Source organism: Balearica regulorum, chromosome 2, assembly GCF_011004875.1.
Source record: "Balearica regulorum gibbericeps isolate bBalReg1 chromosome 2, bBalReg1.pri, whole genome shotgun sequence".
In the NCBI taxonomy this organism is placed as follows: Eukaryota; Metazoa; Chordata; class Aves; order Gruiformes; family Gruidae; genus Balearica; species Balearica regulorum.
Window position 1 is genome coordinate 86,103,873 of NC_046185.1, and position 17,142 is coordinate 86,121,014.

General features: G+C 38.3%; 1 protein-coding gene across 2 annotated transcripts in view; it reads right to left on the reverse strand.

Moving 5' to 3' along the window:
* Window positions 1-17,142, reverse strand: part of CDH12 (cadherin 12) — a 591,317-nt gene that overhangs the window by 162,082 nt on the left and 412,093 nt on the right. For both annotated transcript variants that reach the window (XM_075744849.1, XM_075744850.1), the window contains one exon: window positions 229-644. In XM_075744849.1, the coding sequence (XP_075600964.1) occupies window positions 229-459 (231 nt within the window). In that variant the 5' untranslated portion in view covers window positions 460-644. The remainder of the gene's footprint in view (window positions 1-228; window positions 645-17,142) is intronic.

Here is a 17,142-nt window from a genome sequence, read left to right on the forward strand (position 1 = left end):
ATAAGACAAACATACAATGGTGGAAAGTAAATGTTATAAAACTGTGCACTAAAAATAATAATAGCCTCTATAGTGGCTATATGAGAGGCTGAATGGTGAAGGGGATGAGCAGAGGGAACTACTATCAGTTGAAGAAGATTTGCCCCATCAGAAACAGGTAATCATTTATAACACATTTTACTATTTCTCTGTGTCATTTCAACTTTTAAAGAAAGAGTAAAAAATTACCTTTCCCACATACTGAGGTTCGGAGCCCATGTACTCCTCCAGCACAAAAAATTGATTCCAGACCCAGCCTCGTTTGACTCGCTGGGCAGATGACCTCCTCCCTGGCACTGGGACAACATTTTCTCTTGGCTCTGCTTCTAAAGTCTGTTGTGGTTGTGGATGCAGTGGCGTTAGGAGACCTCCATCAAACAGGACCCAGAGAAGCAGAGATAAGCAGTTCCTTGTAAGCATTGGCAACGGCTTCCCTACAGCAAGTAATAAAAACTCCAGCACTTAATGCAGAGCAGAGGAATCCAGGTTTGAGGTGTCTGTGGCCTCCACCACTTAGCTTCTGATTTTATTGCGGAAATGCTAATGCAGGCATTAATCCTTCTGATGACAAGGTTTTTGCCGCATTAAATTCCATCTAAAGGGACCTATAAAAGAGATTTACATGGCAACATCAAATTACATAAAATTACATTGAAGCGTTCATCAAAATTCTCACACCTAGTTAGTTTCTAGAGACAGAGAAAAAGATTAGGAATCACAGTTTTAAAAGAGATTGCTATTTTGATTGTAGCACCGAGCTGCTCTAGAACATTGTAAAGTTATTACAGGAATAGCTCATTCTTGCTCTGCTTAGCATTACCTTTGTGTCTGTCTGAGGACAGGCCCGTAGCTTTTGCTTTATCACCCACTTATCAGACAAAGCTGTCACCCATCAGTGATGTAAAAAATAGTTTACTCTGGATTTATACAGAACGTATTGGGGAAGAAGGGACCCACTCTTCCATCCTACTGTCCAGAGCAGGAATGCTTTGCTTGTTGTCCCTGCCAGAAAAGCATCTTGGAAGCATCCCCTTCTGTCTGTGGGTGGACTTGGACAAAGTTTATAGTGAATCTTGGACTCTGGAGGATAGATTTGTATGAATTCTATGGGAAATAAAAAATGGGAAATAGTGCCCATACAGCTAAATGCCATAAAGCTGCCAACACACAATATGAAGTCAATGAGTGGCATTCTCTTCCCGTGACAAGCCTTGTATCAAAATGATAGCTGTGTTCTTCAGGACCACGCTAAAGTACATTAAAAAATGCAGTCCTGATATATGGAGAAAATGGTAGAACTGCAGTAAGCGTAGAAAATGAAACAACACAGAAGCCAGCAAGATAAGACAGTGATACTTATTTATACCGACAAATGCCAGGTACAGAGATTAAAAATAAATCAGTGCTAACTAACTACAGGGCTGAGACAGAACTATCACGTCAAGGTGACAATTAAAACTGTGGTGATCCTTGTAGCAGCCAAATGCCATCAGCAAAGAAGAAAAAAACCCCAAACCCTAAAGGAATTGTTATGCTCTCACATTGCTCTGTTTATACCAGCACAGACCATTTTAACAGAAAGACAGATAGGAAAATATACTGTGTTTTCTAGCCACAGTATAATTAAGAGAGGTGCTTTCTTTTTGTATTTATGAAACGTTCTGATTCATTGCCTGCAATTAATAAAATGACAGTGCTAAAAGATGTAAATATTTAAATATTAGGGATGTAAATATTTAAATATTATGGAATATGAAACAAGATCAATAAAATGTAGCTCTAGCTGTCATTTGCAACTTTGTGCCAAATTCAGCAGCAATATACTGGTGAAAATGAGCACCCACACTATCTAAAAATGCTGTGACCCAGCCTCCAATAAAGACACCATGAAGACTGCTAAATCTACAGAATCCATGCTGAAATAAATGGGGCTATTCTAGAATTAGACAACAACCAATAACACAACATCTACATTCATTTTCAGGTGGGCAGCAGTAAGTACTGAGGCAACATGAAGACTTTAGTGTTTATTTTTCCCCACTCTTCCAAGCTATTGATCTTTCTTTTAATAGAGAAAATGACTTAATGGCTTTCACGAAGCTTGCCTATGCTGGCCCTGATGCAGGTGTTAAAACTGAACCTTCACACTTCCATAAGGCCCAGGACATCTGTTTAACAAATACACTTTCTCTTCCGTGGTTCTTCATCAATAGGGGTGGATGACTGGCAGGCTGCCTGTTGCACTAACTTGAATAGAAGGGGATCGAAGTTGTTTTCTGACAACTTCTTTCCATAAACCACAGTTCTATACTAACAAATTTTAAATCCCACTGTGGATTCAAGATTTAAGAATGAATTAATAACCTTGTCTCATTGAGACCTACAACCTAGGTATGAAGTGCCAGCCTACTCTACGGTCTGCTGGTTGTCAGGTACAAGAAACACAGCTTGTAGGATTTAGAATGGATGCATTTACATGTAAAAAAAACCCCCAAAATACAATTTATATCACTATGGAATTCAGCACTTTGTTAGGGCCATATTGTGTCATTGATTTTTAAGTAGAAGTTTCTACTAAATCAATAAAGAGTTCTGCTTAAAAATCAATGGCATAATATGGACCTCAGAGAAGAAACAGTAAAGTACCTAACCATATATATTTTTCATTTTCAAACACTGCCAAAGGTTATATTTTCCTTATGAATAATATTATTACTATCCATAACAATAAATAACATAGAAATTCTTATTTGTTAGGTACATGATGAAGTATCTAAATACAAAGGATTTATAACTGGGAGCCTGGAAAACCTATCAAATTTTGAAGAAAAAACACCCCCAAACAACAGCCTAGAAAAATAACTTCACTTCCTATTCTAAATTTAGGGCAAGATTTTCTGTTCTGATTAGAAAGGCTATCTTTTAGGTTTTCATAAGAAAGAAAGTAAAAAATTTGGTGAAATGGTATCTAGTTTAAATGAACGTTTTAATTCTACCTTCAGAAAGGATTAAAAATGAGGGAAGTACTCCTACCTGCTCATGAACCTTTAAATAAAAAAAGCTTTTCTAAGATTTTTTTTTTTGTTGGGTTTTTTTCTCTCAAGACATTTCTTATTTTTTTTCATCTAGAACAAAATATTCTAAGGTACAATGGGTACAAACTTCCCACTTGCATTACCATTTGTATTCTATGGATTTTATTCCAGCAAAGAAACTTTAACACAGGACCCTATCACACCAGAGAACTGCACTCAACGTATTTCTTACGTATTTCTATTAGCAGCTTTTTTATTTAATGGTTCACATGACTTTGTGTGCTTCTCTCTTCAATGCATTCAATGGTATATAACATCAGGTTCAGACTGTGTTCATCCATAATTCAGTTCCAAGATTTCCCAACTCCTGTGCCTCTCCTAATTCATGGTTGCAGGGTGCATGCCTAGTTTTTATGGCAAAATCATAGTAACAATGAAACATAGCAAAAAAAATAAAACCAAAGAACTCAAAGTATCCTTTTGAATTGCCCAGGCACAGATAGGAGCTGGAAATAAACAACATAAAAAAGTGGTGGGATAGGCTGCACTGCTTCACAAACCCCAAAATCACGCTGTATTCAATTTAACTGCTATACCACTGCTCTTTGCTGAGGAGGCTCTGTACATTACAGTTCTCCCAGCAGAGCTCTGCCTCTGGCCATGTCTGTCAGTCAGGGAGCTTTTAAAATGTTATATGGCACCAAAAGTAATGCAAAGAGATTGAAGGACTTCAATGAAAGGAGAACAATTCCCCCTTGGCTGGAAGGTTAGTAACCAAGTGCAAAACACAGAGCACTTTAACCCCTTCTCTGTCGGTCTCCCAGACTGCCTTCCAGAACGCGTGCTGCAGAGTCAGGAAAGAGCAACGCCACTGCTTGCTTCCTTCCCTACAGCTTCAAAAAGCTGATGAACGGGAGGGTCAGAGAAAAATGGGAGGCTAATAGGTGTTGCAGTACAGGACTGCAGCACAGATGCCCTCATCAGGCGCAAAAGAGTTCACCATGAAGAATTTTCTTTCTCTCTTTTTTTTTTTTTTTTTTTTTTAATTTATAGCTCAGCAGTTAGAGGGCCAATAATTGAGAATCCAGTACTTGGGCACTTGAGAGAACCACTCCAGCTTGCTGCTGGGTAACCCTCGAGCAGTAGGAAACTGAGGCAAAGGGTTTCCCCCTGCTGCCTTTTCTTCCCCAGTATTTCAGTGCTGGCTTTGGAGGAAGCCTGGTGGAAGTGGCCTGGCAGAATATATTTAATAACACAGCTGGAACTTGTACAGCAATTCAAAGGCTAAGGCTGATATTTATTTTAGTCTGTGTTTATTCTTTTGCATTTTCTTTTTAAGTTATGTCTTAGTCTTCCAGCCAAGATGCCTAAACGTGTCTTGGAGTTTTTATGTTGTCATATGCTCATTAAACATTTAAATCTAGCACCCTCATATATCCCTGCCTGGAAAACTGTTACGAGGGCTAGGAGATAAGGATTTAGAAATCCAATCAGAACATTTAGCCATAAGGAAGGTACTGTATTTCCTAAATTTTTTAAGGAATTATTTCCTCTGATGCCCATAAAGAGATATTTACCTAGTAAGAGTTGTGCACAGACATGCACTCTCAATGCATCTCTTTCCCATACAATATGAAAATACAGAAGGCCAGATTTTTCTTAGATCTTGCTTTTCTTCAAGATTAGCTGTTGCTAGTCATTTCTTCAAACTATCTTATATAGATTTACATACCATTATGCGTGACTTAATTAACCCATGAAGAGAGCTACAGAGGGAGAACCTGCATGAGCTTACCCCCATACACACTTTTATACACTGAGATTACATTTACTCTTTTCCCTAGTTTGAAAAAGTGAAGTGACCCAGTAGCAAGCATGGAGAATCTGTTAAAACACCACAATTAAGAAATCTTAATCTTATTTATTCTGTCCTCAAAACTGCAGGCTTAGAAACTCATGAAATTCAAATGATGAATTAAATGTCACTACTAAAATTATTTATTGAGAATAACAAAATACAGTATAAAAGGTGTTCCTGCAAGAATTTTGATACTGACCTGAATTGTACTGCCATTAGTCTAAATAGCCTGAGCAAAGGTATGTTTTTGGAATAGCAAAACTGATACATGCCATTACTGCTGCAATAACTCTTAATCAAAGACAGCCAATGCACTACAGACACAAATCACCTTACCAAGCTTGGCAAAGGTTATCCCGTCTAGAGTGGACAGCCATACATCCTCTGCAGTCACTAGTATGCACAAAAGGCCTGATTTAGAGAAGTCTTTGGAAGCAAACTCTAAATGGTCTTTGATCTTGTTGTGGTTTAAGCCCAGCAGGCAGCTCAGCCCCATGCAGCCACTCCCTCACTCCCTCTTGGAGTGGGATGGGGAAGAGAATCATAAGGCTAAAAGTGAGAAAACTCATGGTTTGAGACAAAGACAGTTTGACAGGTAAAGCAAAAGCCACATGTGCAAGCAAAGCAAAGCAAGGAATTAATTCACTACTTCCCATGGGCAGGCAGGTGTTCAGCCATCTCTGGGAAAGCAGGGCTCCATCACACATAACCATTACTTGGGAAGACAAATGCTATAACTCCAAACGTACTCTCTTTCCTCCTTCTATCTGCCCAGTTTTATTGCTGAGCATGACATCATATGGTATGTGATATTCCTTTCGTGGGTACGAGTCAGCTGTCCCAGCCATGTCCCCTCCCAGCTCCTTGTGCACCCCCAGCCTACTGGCTGGTGGGGTGGTGTGAGAAGCAGAAAAGTCCTTGGCTCTGTGTAAGAACTGCTCAGCAACAACTAAAACATCAGTGCGTTAACACTGTTTCCATCACAAATCCAAAACATAGCACCCTACAAGCTACTATGAAGTAAATTAACTCTATCCCAGCTAAAACCAGTGCAGATCTGTATGAAGTATCTACTTCAATCACACAGCAGATGTGCTACTGTCACATGCAGACAAGCAAGAAACACTAAAGCTTCATGAAGCACTTAGAACTGTCTTCAGTCCAGCAAAGCTGATAATTGTGCCTCCATGAATGGAGGCAAATTGCTTACTGACAAAGTATCCATTATGCACTGACGGTGGGAACATTTCTGCAGCCACCTCAATCGTAAATCTATCAGCATAGAGAAAGCTTTTGCTTATGTGAAACAAAAGCTAATGTAGAGCAACCATCTTCCTACCCGTAAAGAGGTATGAAAAAACTTGGCAGTACTGTAAAATGGTTGATCCATGCCAGAGGGAAAAACAGCTAAGATCTCTAACTGTGGATATGCTGTAATAGCTTATCATCTAACCTCGCTTCTCTTCGATACTTTGAAATAAGAAAATACAACAACATGGAAAAAAAGTCTATGCTGTCAGTGTATATTAAAATTAACTGCTAAAGCATTTGAGATGATATATATTGCGGTTAAAGGAACTGTAGAAGGATATGGAAAACCTCAATTCCTCTCTCACCTTGATGTTTTCTTTCTCTGACCTTAGGCAAATCAGTTAGGCTAGTATTCTTAAAGGTATTTAGTTAAAGAATTCCCATTTGATTAGACTCCAGATGTCCATATATCTTTGTGAATTTGACTTTCTTGAACTTCACAACCTGTCTAGACACCTTGGAAATAACAGTCATTCTTCATTTTTTCCACCTATTTTCCACCTTGTCTTTTTTAGTTAGGGTAGGAACTACTTGATGTTACCAAGATGGGAGTTAAGGACATTACAAGTGAACAGATTAGAAACCTCAAACTACCAAGGACAGTAATTATCAATCTCTCCATCATACAAGTTGGAAAAGTTTCAACAGAGTGATTGAGCAAGTCCCACCTCTGCAGCCACAAAACCCATTTGGTAAGTGTAACATCTGGAATCCATGCCAGGTAACTGTCAGTGGTTCTACCTGCTAAGAAAACACTCAACTTACTGGGGTCTTAACATGATCCAAAACATTTACTCCTTTATCTTCCTTTGTGTGGGACACAATAAGCCATAGAAACCTAGAATGGCTCTCTAGCTATATAGATTGACCCTTCATGAAGTTGAACACCTGAATGTCAGTCCCTACTTCAGTGGTTGTTTATATGAACCTGATGATGAACAGGAAGAACAGAAAACCAGTACCTTATGCCAACCCCAAATATTCTGTAGCTTAGCAAAAAGAACACTCTGATAAAATGTGAGAAATATGGGTAGAAAACGCACAAATGGAAGATGAATCTTGATATTTCTGGAAGATATATGTCATCATCTGGAGGAGAACTGTACTGATTGAACTACTGGACAACAAGCAGATAATGGCCTTTCTCCTGAAATAATGTGACTTTAGCTCTCCTTTTGTTAAATTCTATTTAAAAAGCCCCCAAATTCTAATATTTTATGTCAGATGTTTTCCTTGATATAAAGTTATTAATTATTGAACTTGGCAAGAAAAATAAGAGTTTGATTAAGGCTATGATTTTTGGATTTGACTGCCAAAGCCACCCTTTCTGTCTATTCAATGGTTATTTGCAAAGTTGTATTTTCTATACTGAGTTAAGAGTTCAATTCTAATGTCAGTTATGCCTATAGATATGAGGAGTGATACTAATATGAATCTGGAATACTCCATTGAGTTTTTACTGGCATAAAACCAAAGTGAGATGAGAATGATGTCCCTGATCTTCGAGTATGACTGTCCTTGTAGCACATTCATAGGAAGTTTGCCACAAAGATATATTACAGCACAAAAAGCATGTGATATACTATACCAGTATCCAATAAACATATTTATGAACTGCCTAACATTGGAGAGGAGTCTAATTATGGTTGGCATTTCTAAGCACTACAATAATAAAAGCGGTATAGCTCCACAGACATGCCTTAATAACTGGCTTTCTAGCATATAAAAAAGTGATTACTTAAGAGAGTTTGGTAACATAACAAAATCAGATGATACATACTTCCAAAAAATGTGTAGCTGTACAATGCTAAGGGTTATAGAAAATGTAATGAAAAAAAAAGCAATATAAAAATATTCTGTGTAAGTGCAAAACAATAAACTGGTTCTATATACAGCTATTTATACATATTGTGTCAGCTTTGTCATCATTAGAACCATAAAATCACAAATGGTTTGGGTTGGAAGGGACCTCAAAGATCATCTCGTTCCAGTCACCCTGCCATGGGCAGGGACACCCTCCACTACACCACGTTGCCCAAAGCCCCATCCAGCCTGGCCTTGAACACTTCCAGGGATGGGGCATCCATAATCTCTCTGGGCAACCTGTTCCAGTGCGTCACCACCCTCACAGTGAAGAATTTTTTCCCTTGTCCTATTACTACATGCCCTCGTAACCAGTCCCTCTCCAGCTTTCCTGTAGGCCCCTTCAGGTACTGGAAAACTGCTGTAAAGTCTCCCCAAAGCCTTCTCTTCTCCAGGCTGAACACTTTCAACTCTCTCAGCCTGTCTTCATAGGAGAGGTGCTCCAGCCCTCTGACCATCTTTGTGGCCCTTCTCTGAACTCTGTCCGACAGCTCCATGTCCTTCTTATGTTGTGGGCCACAGAGCTGAACACAGTTCTCCAAGTAGGGTCTCACGACAGTGGAGTAGAGAGAAAGAATCACTTCCCTTGACCTCCCTTCTGTTGATGCAGCCCAGGATATGGTTGGTTTTCTGGGCTGCAAGCACACATTGCTGGCTCATGTCGAGCTTCTCATCCACCAACATCCCCAAGTCCTTCTCTGCAGGGCTGCTCTCAAGCCATTCTCTGCCCAGCCTGTTTTTGTGCTTGGGATTGCGCTGACCCATGTGCAGGACCTTGCACTTGGTCTTCTTGAACTTCATGCGGTTCGCACGGGCCCACCTCTCAAGCCTGTTAAAGTCCCTCTGGATGGCATCCCTTCCCTCCAGTGTGTCAACCACACCACACAGCTTGGTGTGGTTGGCAAACTTGCTGCACTCGATTCCACTGTCCATGTCACCGACAAAGATGTTAAACAGTGCCAGTCCCAATACCGACCCCTGAGGAATGCCACTCATCACTGTTCTCCACTTGGACGTCGAGTTGTTGACCACAACTCTTTGAGTGCGACCATCCAGACGATTCCTTATCCACTGAGTGGTCTATCCATCAAATCCAGGTCTCTCTAATTTAGAGACAAGGATGTTGTGAGGGACACTGTCAAATGCTTTACACAAGTCCAGGTAGATGACCTGGATGATCACCTCCTTATTTTCCATCTGTCTGAACATAGTTTCCAGGTGGATCTGCTCCATGATCTTGCCAGGCACAGAGGTGAGACTGATTGGCCTGTAGTTCCCCGGGTCTCTCTTTTTTCCCTTTTTAAAAATGGGGGTTACGTTTCCCCTTTTCCAATCAGTGAGAACTTCACCAGACTGCCATGACTTCTCAAATAGGATGGAGAGTGGCTTAGCAACTTCATCCGCCAGTTTCCTCAGGACCTGTGGATGCATCTCATCAGGTCCCATGGACTTGTGCACCTTCAGGATCCTTAGATAGTCTCGAACCTGATCTTCTCCTACAGTGGGCAGTTCTTCATTCTCTCAGTCCGTGCCTTTGCCTTCTTCATCACTTATGACTTAAATATAAGCCACTGAGCCATCATCCTGTACATGGGAATTTATCATGGCTAACTCACAAACATGTATAAGAACATCAGGGAGACAATCGCTACAAAAAAAAAAAAAAAAGACTGCAACTTTCATTATAAAAATGAAAATACATCAGTCAATGCACAAGGCTCCATGGTTCATTGAACTCTTGAAAGTTAACTCAGGTAAAATGAAATTTTCACTACAGGTTAAAAATGAATGTTTATTTTGGTGACATTCAAATCCAGGCCAGTACTACTCAATAAATATATAATGCAGCTCTATAGTTTAATCATCAGTTAAAATTAAGAAACAAAATGCCTCAGAACAGTACAAGGTTTCCTTTACTTCAGGAAGATGGCCAGATGAAGAAGTAATATAGTCAATTTTATTTTTATTCTATCTTGTATCATGTTATGTTGGTCTTGTCTCAGGAAAGTACTATGGTGAATTTATACATACTTTGCAATGATCTAGAATCTTTATTTTTGATAAATTACAAACATTTCCATTTCTGGTAGGAATCTGTCAATGTCAAAGCACAGACAATCAGGAAATCACCCTTCATTCAACTGTCCTATGTTTTTTTGAATGAATACATGAGATGGGGGAGAGGAGAGAAAGGCAAACAAATCAAAAACCTTTCAACACATTAGGAATATATGTAAGGGAAGAATTGACAACTCTCAGGCTGCAACTCAAATATATTTATAATTTTGTAAGTAATATGGGATACTGGAATGAATGTGAGCATGGTTCAATGTGGTCTGTAACATACCATTTTGTTATTCCTTATGGTATTTCTATTTTTCCCAACCTGTAAGGCATTCTATCAATTACTTCAGATTACAAACATACTTTCGTTAATGTCCCATTATTAATAGACTTTGTGCTATTGGTCAGACTGATTATAATAAATTTGATACAATCCATTCCAGTTTCTTGTGTTAGAAGGATGACATAAATATACTAAATTACCTAAGTAACTCAAGGATAGATATTTTAAAATGAGTCCTTGTAGGCATTTGATTGTCTATTGTACATATAATGGCACAATTATTGCCTAATGTAAACTTGGTGTATAACCTTAGACAATTAAAATTGAAAATATGGGCCCCCTATTCCTAATTATTGTGATTTCGATAAAATAGTTTTAAATGTCTCTGTGTCTCTCACCATAGTATTAAGAAGTATTTAATCCTTAATATTCTTTTCCATAATAGATTATGGAAATCCATAGCTTGACTTGTACTTTCAGCCCAACTCTTACATTTTTGGTCTTCTGAAAGGTTAAATAGGTTTCTGCTAACAATACTTAATTATGTAATTTCAGAGGATGGTACCCTCCTTAGGAAAAAATGACAAACAACAGTTTTGCCCAACAAGTTTCAAGCCATTAATCTTGTGAATATTAACAAGTAGTCCCAGATTCAACAGGACTGAGAGATAACCCATCAATTTTCTTAACTGTGAGAACATTCAGCTCAGGCCTCTCAACATTCTGGAATCTTCTAGCTTACACTGGACTTACTCCAATGCTCAGTAATAAATAACTTCTATGCTTAGTACTGTATCTCTTTGCACAACTCATTCTGACTTGTTCTCACCCTACCTACACATGCTCTGTTAGGACCAGCAGTTTCAATGAGCCTATGACTCTTTTCTGATCTTCGATGAACTAACAAAAAAATCCTTCATGGGTTTTAAAGCATCATAAATAGTAACTCTAGGGCTTCTATTTTTATTCTTTAAAACAGTTTTCTTTGTTTTGCCCACCGTTACAGCATGGGAATATAAGGTCATCACAGCAACTGAGACAGGCTCTAGTTAGACTGACAACAGCTATTCTAACTAGAGAGTACAGCTATCTATAAATAAATTCAGCCAAAGTAATCTTCTTTTTTTTCTGTTCAGAACGAGATGTGTTTCATGAAAACTCACCAAATATCACAGCTGTCTGTGAATAGCTAGTCTCTTCTAAAACCTTTCACTGAAGTAAAACCTTCCACTCTCCAGTCAATGTGGAAGTGTTCCCAAAGTAAGCCAGCGATTAAACTCAGCAATGTTAAAAGCAACCATGAAGCATTTTGTGTACAGTCTCTAGAAAAGATAAAACAATATCCTTGCCTGACTTTCATCTTTATAAATCCTCCTGTCTCTCATGTGTGACTGTGCATTTCCCAAATTCAAGTCTAATGAATTAGAGTAATTTTATAACAGATGCTTGCTGTGAATTTCAGCAGTTAAGGTCCAATGCAGACAATAGATGAGGTGGTGCAGGAGGAAGTAAAGGGCTCATTTTGGTGGCACCTACTGCTGCAGCCTTATCTGTCTTGTCCAGAGAAATAAACACAAATCTTATTTGTGAAAATAATTTTCCTTGCAGATTCTTTCCTACCCTTCTAAATTTTAAATTAAAAGGACAAGAAAATAATATATTAGAGGAGAGACAGGTTTTCTCATGTATATAACACTCACACTCAATAACAAATTATTGGAGGCTTCCTCTCACTGACCCCTTTTTTCCTCGTATGTTACACAAGTGGGCCTCTATTAACTGGGGTGAATATATTTTCATAATTTCAGTCATGCAAGTATCTTTTAATTTAACAAATTAAAGGCAAGTAATCTTTTGTCTCTGTTTTGTGGTTCATGCATAAATGCCCCATCTCCCAGAATTACAAAAAATACAGGAAATAGACAACTTTAAATGTGAAATGCAAAATCTCATCAATCTTTGAAAGCTTATTTACAATTTCAAACCCCACCTCTTTTTTTTTTATTAATAAAAATGTCCATAAAGAGTCATAAGGCATTCTCAGTTAGCATTGGTTTAACTTAGAATCAAAAAAATATAACATTATTATGCTTTTCCCCTAACATCCTGCTTTGAATTATTTTAAAGTTAGATAAAACAGTATTAATTAAAATAAAGCATGCATTTTCAAAAAAACTATTACATCCAATATGCTCAGTATTCATAAAAGGCACTGGTTTGTTTTTCTTTTGTGTTTGTAATTTAAGCAAAGTTTTTCCCTTACTTTTGTCTCAGCTCCCTCCATGTTACAGTAAAAATGCAACTGTATAATGGATAGGTGGTTTATGATTTACATAACTTAGTTCAAGACATGTAATGAGCAGCTTGTTTATTGCATATATTTTTTATTTTTTATAATAAGCGTAAATTTGTCTAGTTACTGCAGTTTGCAAAACTGTGGTTTAGATAGGAAATCAATAATGCCTTTTTAAGGTTAAGCTCAGTGAAACAAAGTGCTGAAATAGTCCCTGATGAAATTGCACCTCAGCTGAACTCACAAAGAACAGCATTGTGGAGAGAGGATAATGTCATACCTGCAGTATTATAGATTGCAGCCAATCAATCAGATATATTGTAATCGCTAAGGGCACAGTCCTATTGTACTAAAAAAAATACCTTCAGGCCTCAAGGTAGAAAGATTGACACATTTAGTGTGGAGCAACCTAAATCAAATACTTCCCTAAAATGAGTGAATTAACCTTACTAGAGGACACAGCCCAAAGAGATGCATGCATTTGTCCAGGTAGAAATGGAGTCCTGGGCCAAAGACTAAGCTAGAAGCAAGGCTAATACTCTGCACTGAAAAACCACAGAGGGAGCTATTGCTTTGGTGTAAATAAACATGTATTTTCCTCCGTGTGACTTCTGATGTGTGGTCAAGTGTGACCCACTGTGTGGCTCTGCTCATCACCGAGTCACAGAATCACAGAATGGCTGAGATTGGAAGGGAGTTCTTATGTCCATCTAGTCTAACCCCTCAGTTCAAGCAGGATCAACTACAACAGATTGTCCAGGACAACCCAGCCAGATTTTGAATTTCTCCACAGATGGAGACTCCACAACCTCTCTGGACAATCTATTCCAGTAGCCTGTCCATTCTGCAAGTTTTTGATCTACTTCACTGCCTGCATATCTATTCAGTACTTCATGTACTGTGTTCCTCAAACTATGAGGATGTTTGCCAGACAGTGTGAAAAGCCATTTCAAAGTCAAGGTAAACAACATCCATTACTCTCCCCTCATCCGCCAAGCTAGTCACCTCATTATAGAAGACTATCAGGTTACTTAAGCGTGATTTCTCCTTTGTAAATCCATACTAACTACTCTTAGTATGAGAGTATTGTCCTTCATCTGTTTGGAAATGGTTTCCAGGGCTCCATTACTTTCCTAGGGACTTAGGTGAGGCTGACTGGCCTCTAGTGCCCCAGATCTTCCTTCTTGCCCTTCTTGAAGATAAGGGTGACATTTGCTGTCTTCCAGTCCTTGGGAACCTCTCCTGATTGTCATGACCTTTCAAAGATGACTGAGAATGGCCTTGCAATGACATCAGCCAGCTCCCACAGCATTCATAGATGCAACCCATCAGATCCCATGGATTTATGTGTGTCTAGACTGTTAAAGTGCTCCCAACCCAGTCCTCCTCCACTGAGGAGAAATCTCCCTTGCTACCTTGCATTAGCAGCAAGTACTTCCTGGTTTTCTGGAGTTTCAAAGCCTCACCCACAAGCACTATGACCAAGTCTCTTCATGAAGACGGCTTTTGTCATTCACGTCAAGCCAGTAGGTGAGCCAAAATAAACTCTCTCATTTGTCAAACTCTCTTCTCTTCCTCCTAGAAAGGAGTCTCTGAATGTCCCAAGAAATTTTAGAGATGGTTATAGTTCACTTTTCGATTAATTTCCCAATTTCTTCTTTATAGATGCATTAGTCTCTATTTATTGTTACTAGTAATTGCATTTGTTAACATGGGAGCTCAAAATATAGGTGTATGCTTCTAAATAACAGTAGTTTGATTTTTCAGAGTCACTACAGACTTCAAGTGCCTGGTGAAATCCTTAGAATCCTTTCAAGGAAGAAAATATGCTCTGTACTTGAAAGACTTACAAATGAATAGTAATAAACATGCAGATACTTAATAGATATTAAATGCACAAAATAGAGTGGGAAGATAGCATTTTAATCTAGTAAACAAAAAGATTACCTCACCTATGATACCTAAAATATTTATATGAAAATATTTTTTCCATATAAAGCTCTATATTTTAATGCTTTTGGTCCATACTTTATCATAAATGCAATAATCAAACTTTATTTAGTGACACAATTGTTATGTGGATAATCTTCATATGCAAGTAAAGAAAGCTCAGTTTGCACAGTAAGTTTTATAAAATATATCTGTAAATTAATTCATTTATATCTCTAATATTCTTTAAAAAGGTACTCAGCTTCCTACTTTTCTCTAACAGACATGGTAAAATTATTTCTCATAATTTTGTGACAGATTATTCAGAAATATAAAGTGAACAATTAATTCACCATAAAATCAAGTACTTACTTTGCTGGGTGTTAGTAAGGTGTTAAAAGCAATTTATGATATGTAAGACAGTAAAAGCTTATCGCTTAGAGAAATTCCAGCTGAACTGCTTTTATGACTTTGCCTCACTTTAGCTAAAATTTTCTCTGATGTTAGAGCTTTTGAAATTCCTGGGAGGGTTTTATCCCCAGGAAGAGTCTTATTTTCCATTTCAAAAAGAACTGAAACAATTCTTTGTTTTTACCCCTTTTGATACACAGACACATTTTTATATGGTTTGTGGCAGTAAAGAGCATTAAAACCCAAACCTTGCAACTTAGAAATTGAATAAAGTTTTACTTTTGAGACAATGTCGACCATTATTGGCTTTACTACTCCTTTGGTTCTGCAGACAAAACATAATGCAACAAACTCATGTGATCAATGAGAATTTTTCATTGATTCACTACTTGCAACCCCGTATACCTCAACATCTACTAAACTGTCAGATGTGTTTCCACCTATTTACCTGCTAGCTTCATTCAGACACAGAGACAGAAAGGCATTTCTGGCGAGGACCAAAGCAAGAGAGAGACCAGACAGGAGCCCAGCAGACACACCTCTCACCTGACACGTGCGAGACAGAATCTCTGCTGAGCAGTTCAAAACCTGGACTGGCACTAAGGTCACCCACTTGAGAGCCCTAACTATATTTTGATATTACTGGGGAAGGGGACTATCCCTGTATTTTTCCTCTCTGTTTCGCCAAACATTTGGGAAGTTCCGTGTCCCACCTCAGAATGGTGTTTATGTATAAGTATTTATCACGATGATTCTGCTATACTTGTTTGCGTAATGATGAAAAGCTCAGAAACAAATCTATTGTCACCAAGGAAACAAAAAGAAAAAAACAAGGTTCCAAGATCCAGGTTTGTCATTAGCATGAAATAAGGAATTCATCCTCTAGGGTGCTACCCCTCCAAATACAGAAAGTACTATGGCTTCTGAAGGCCCTTCCCAGCTCAGTAAAAAAGGCTCTACTTCTCTATTACCTGTGTTAGCCATCATTATGGTATTCAAGCATCACTAATGATAATTAAATATTTAACTAGTTAGCATCTGAGGCAATAGTTGGCAGCCCAGCTGGGCAGCAGCTCCTGTGAGCAGCAGACAATCAGAGCAGAAAGAATTATTGTGGCTATTTCTTAATGAGGTGGCTAAAATGGCTCTCAGCTAATCAATGAAAAAGACTTACCTACTCAGCCCTTGTTCAGAAAAAAAAAAAAGAATAATAGTTATGCAAAGAAGACCTTTCAGCCGGATTACAGAGACTTTCATATTTTATTATTACTGAGAAATAACCACACCACAATTATGTAAGTGAACCTGCAGACAAGGTGCAAGGAATTGCTAATTGCCCCATAAATACACAGATGAGTGCCAGCAACTGTGCAGCATCCCAGTTGTCTGACTGGCTCAAGTTACATTAATTAAGAACAAAATACAGCACCAACATCCCAGTTTGTCAACACATTAATCAACTCGCCCCTTTACCGCTGACTTATTAATCGCCTTTCCTATCTGCCTCTCTTATCTGCTGTAGCAAATTTTAGAACTAGTACTGGGAGGAGAGCAAAGGAAAGAGATAGAAAATGAGACACTTGTTTATTAAAATGCAACAGCTAACATAAAATATTAAGTTTACACTTGGACACCTCAGTTAAAGAGGTCCGCTTCTCAAAGATGCTCTCAGTTGGAGACTATGTGTGCAGAGTACTTTGGAAAATCAGGACAAGTTTTTAGATACATATTAGCATAGGGCACAATATATCTTTTCATGATCAGTTTGTATAGGAGGCTGGACTATATGCCATGTTAAAACTTAGGGTTTGTCTGCTTGTGTGAGTATTGGAAAAAAATTACAGCATCCTCAATGAAGCTTTAGTTCACATCCTTACTGTCTGAAGGGATCTTTGAAACAGAGAGACCAAACTGTGACCAATCTGATTCTGAAGAACACTAGAATCTTTTCAAGTATTTGCAGCAAAACTAAGACTTTTTTTTTTTTTTTAATTGACTTTCAGAGTTGTCCCTTTCAGCCGAAGGGAGGTAGCAAAGTTTCACCTCCTAGATGTCC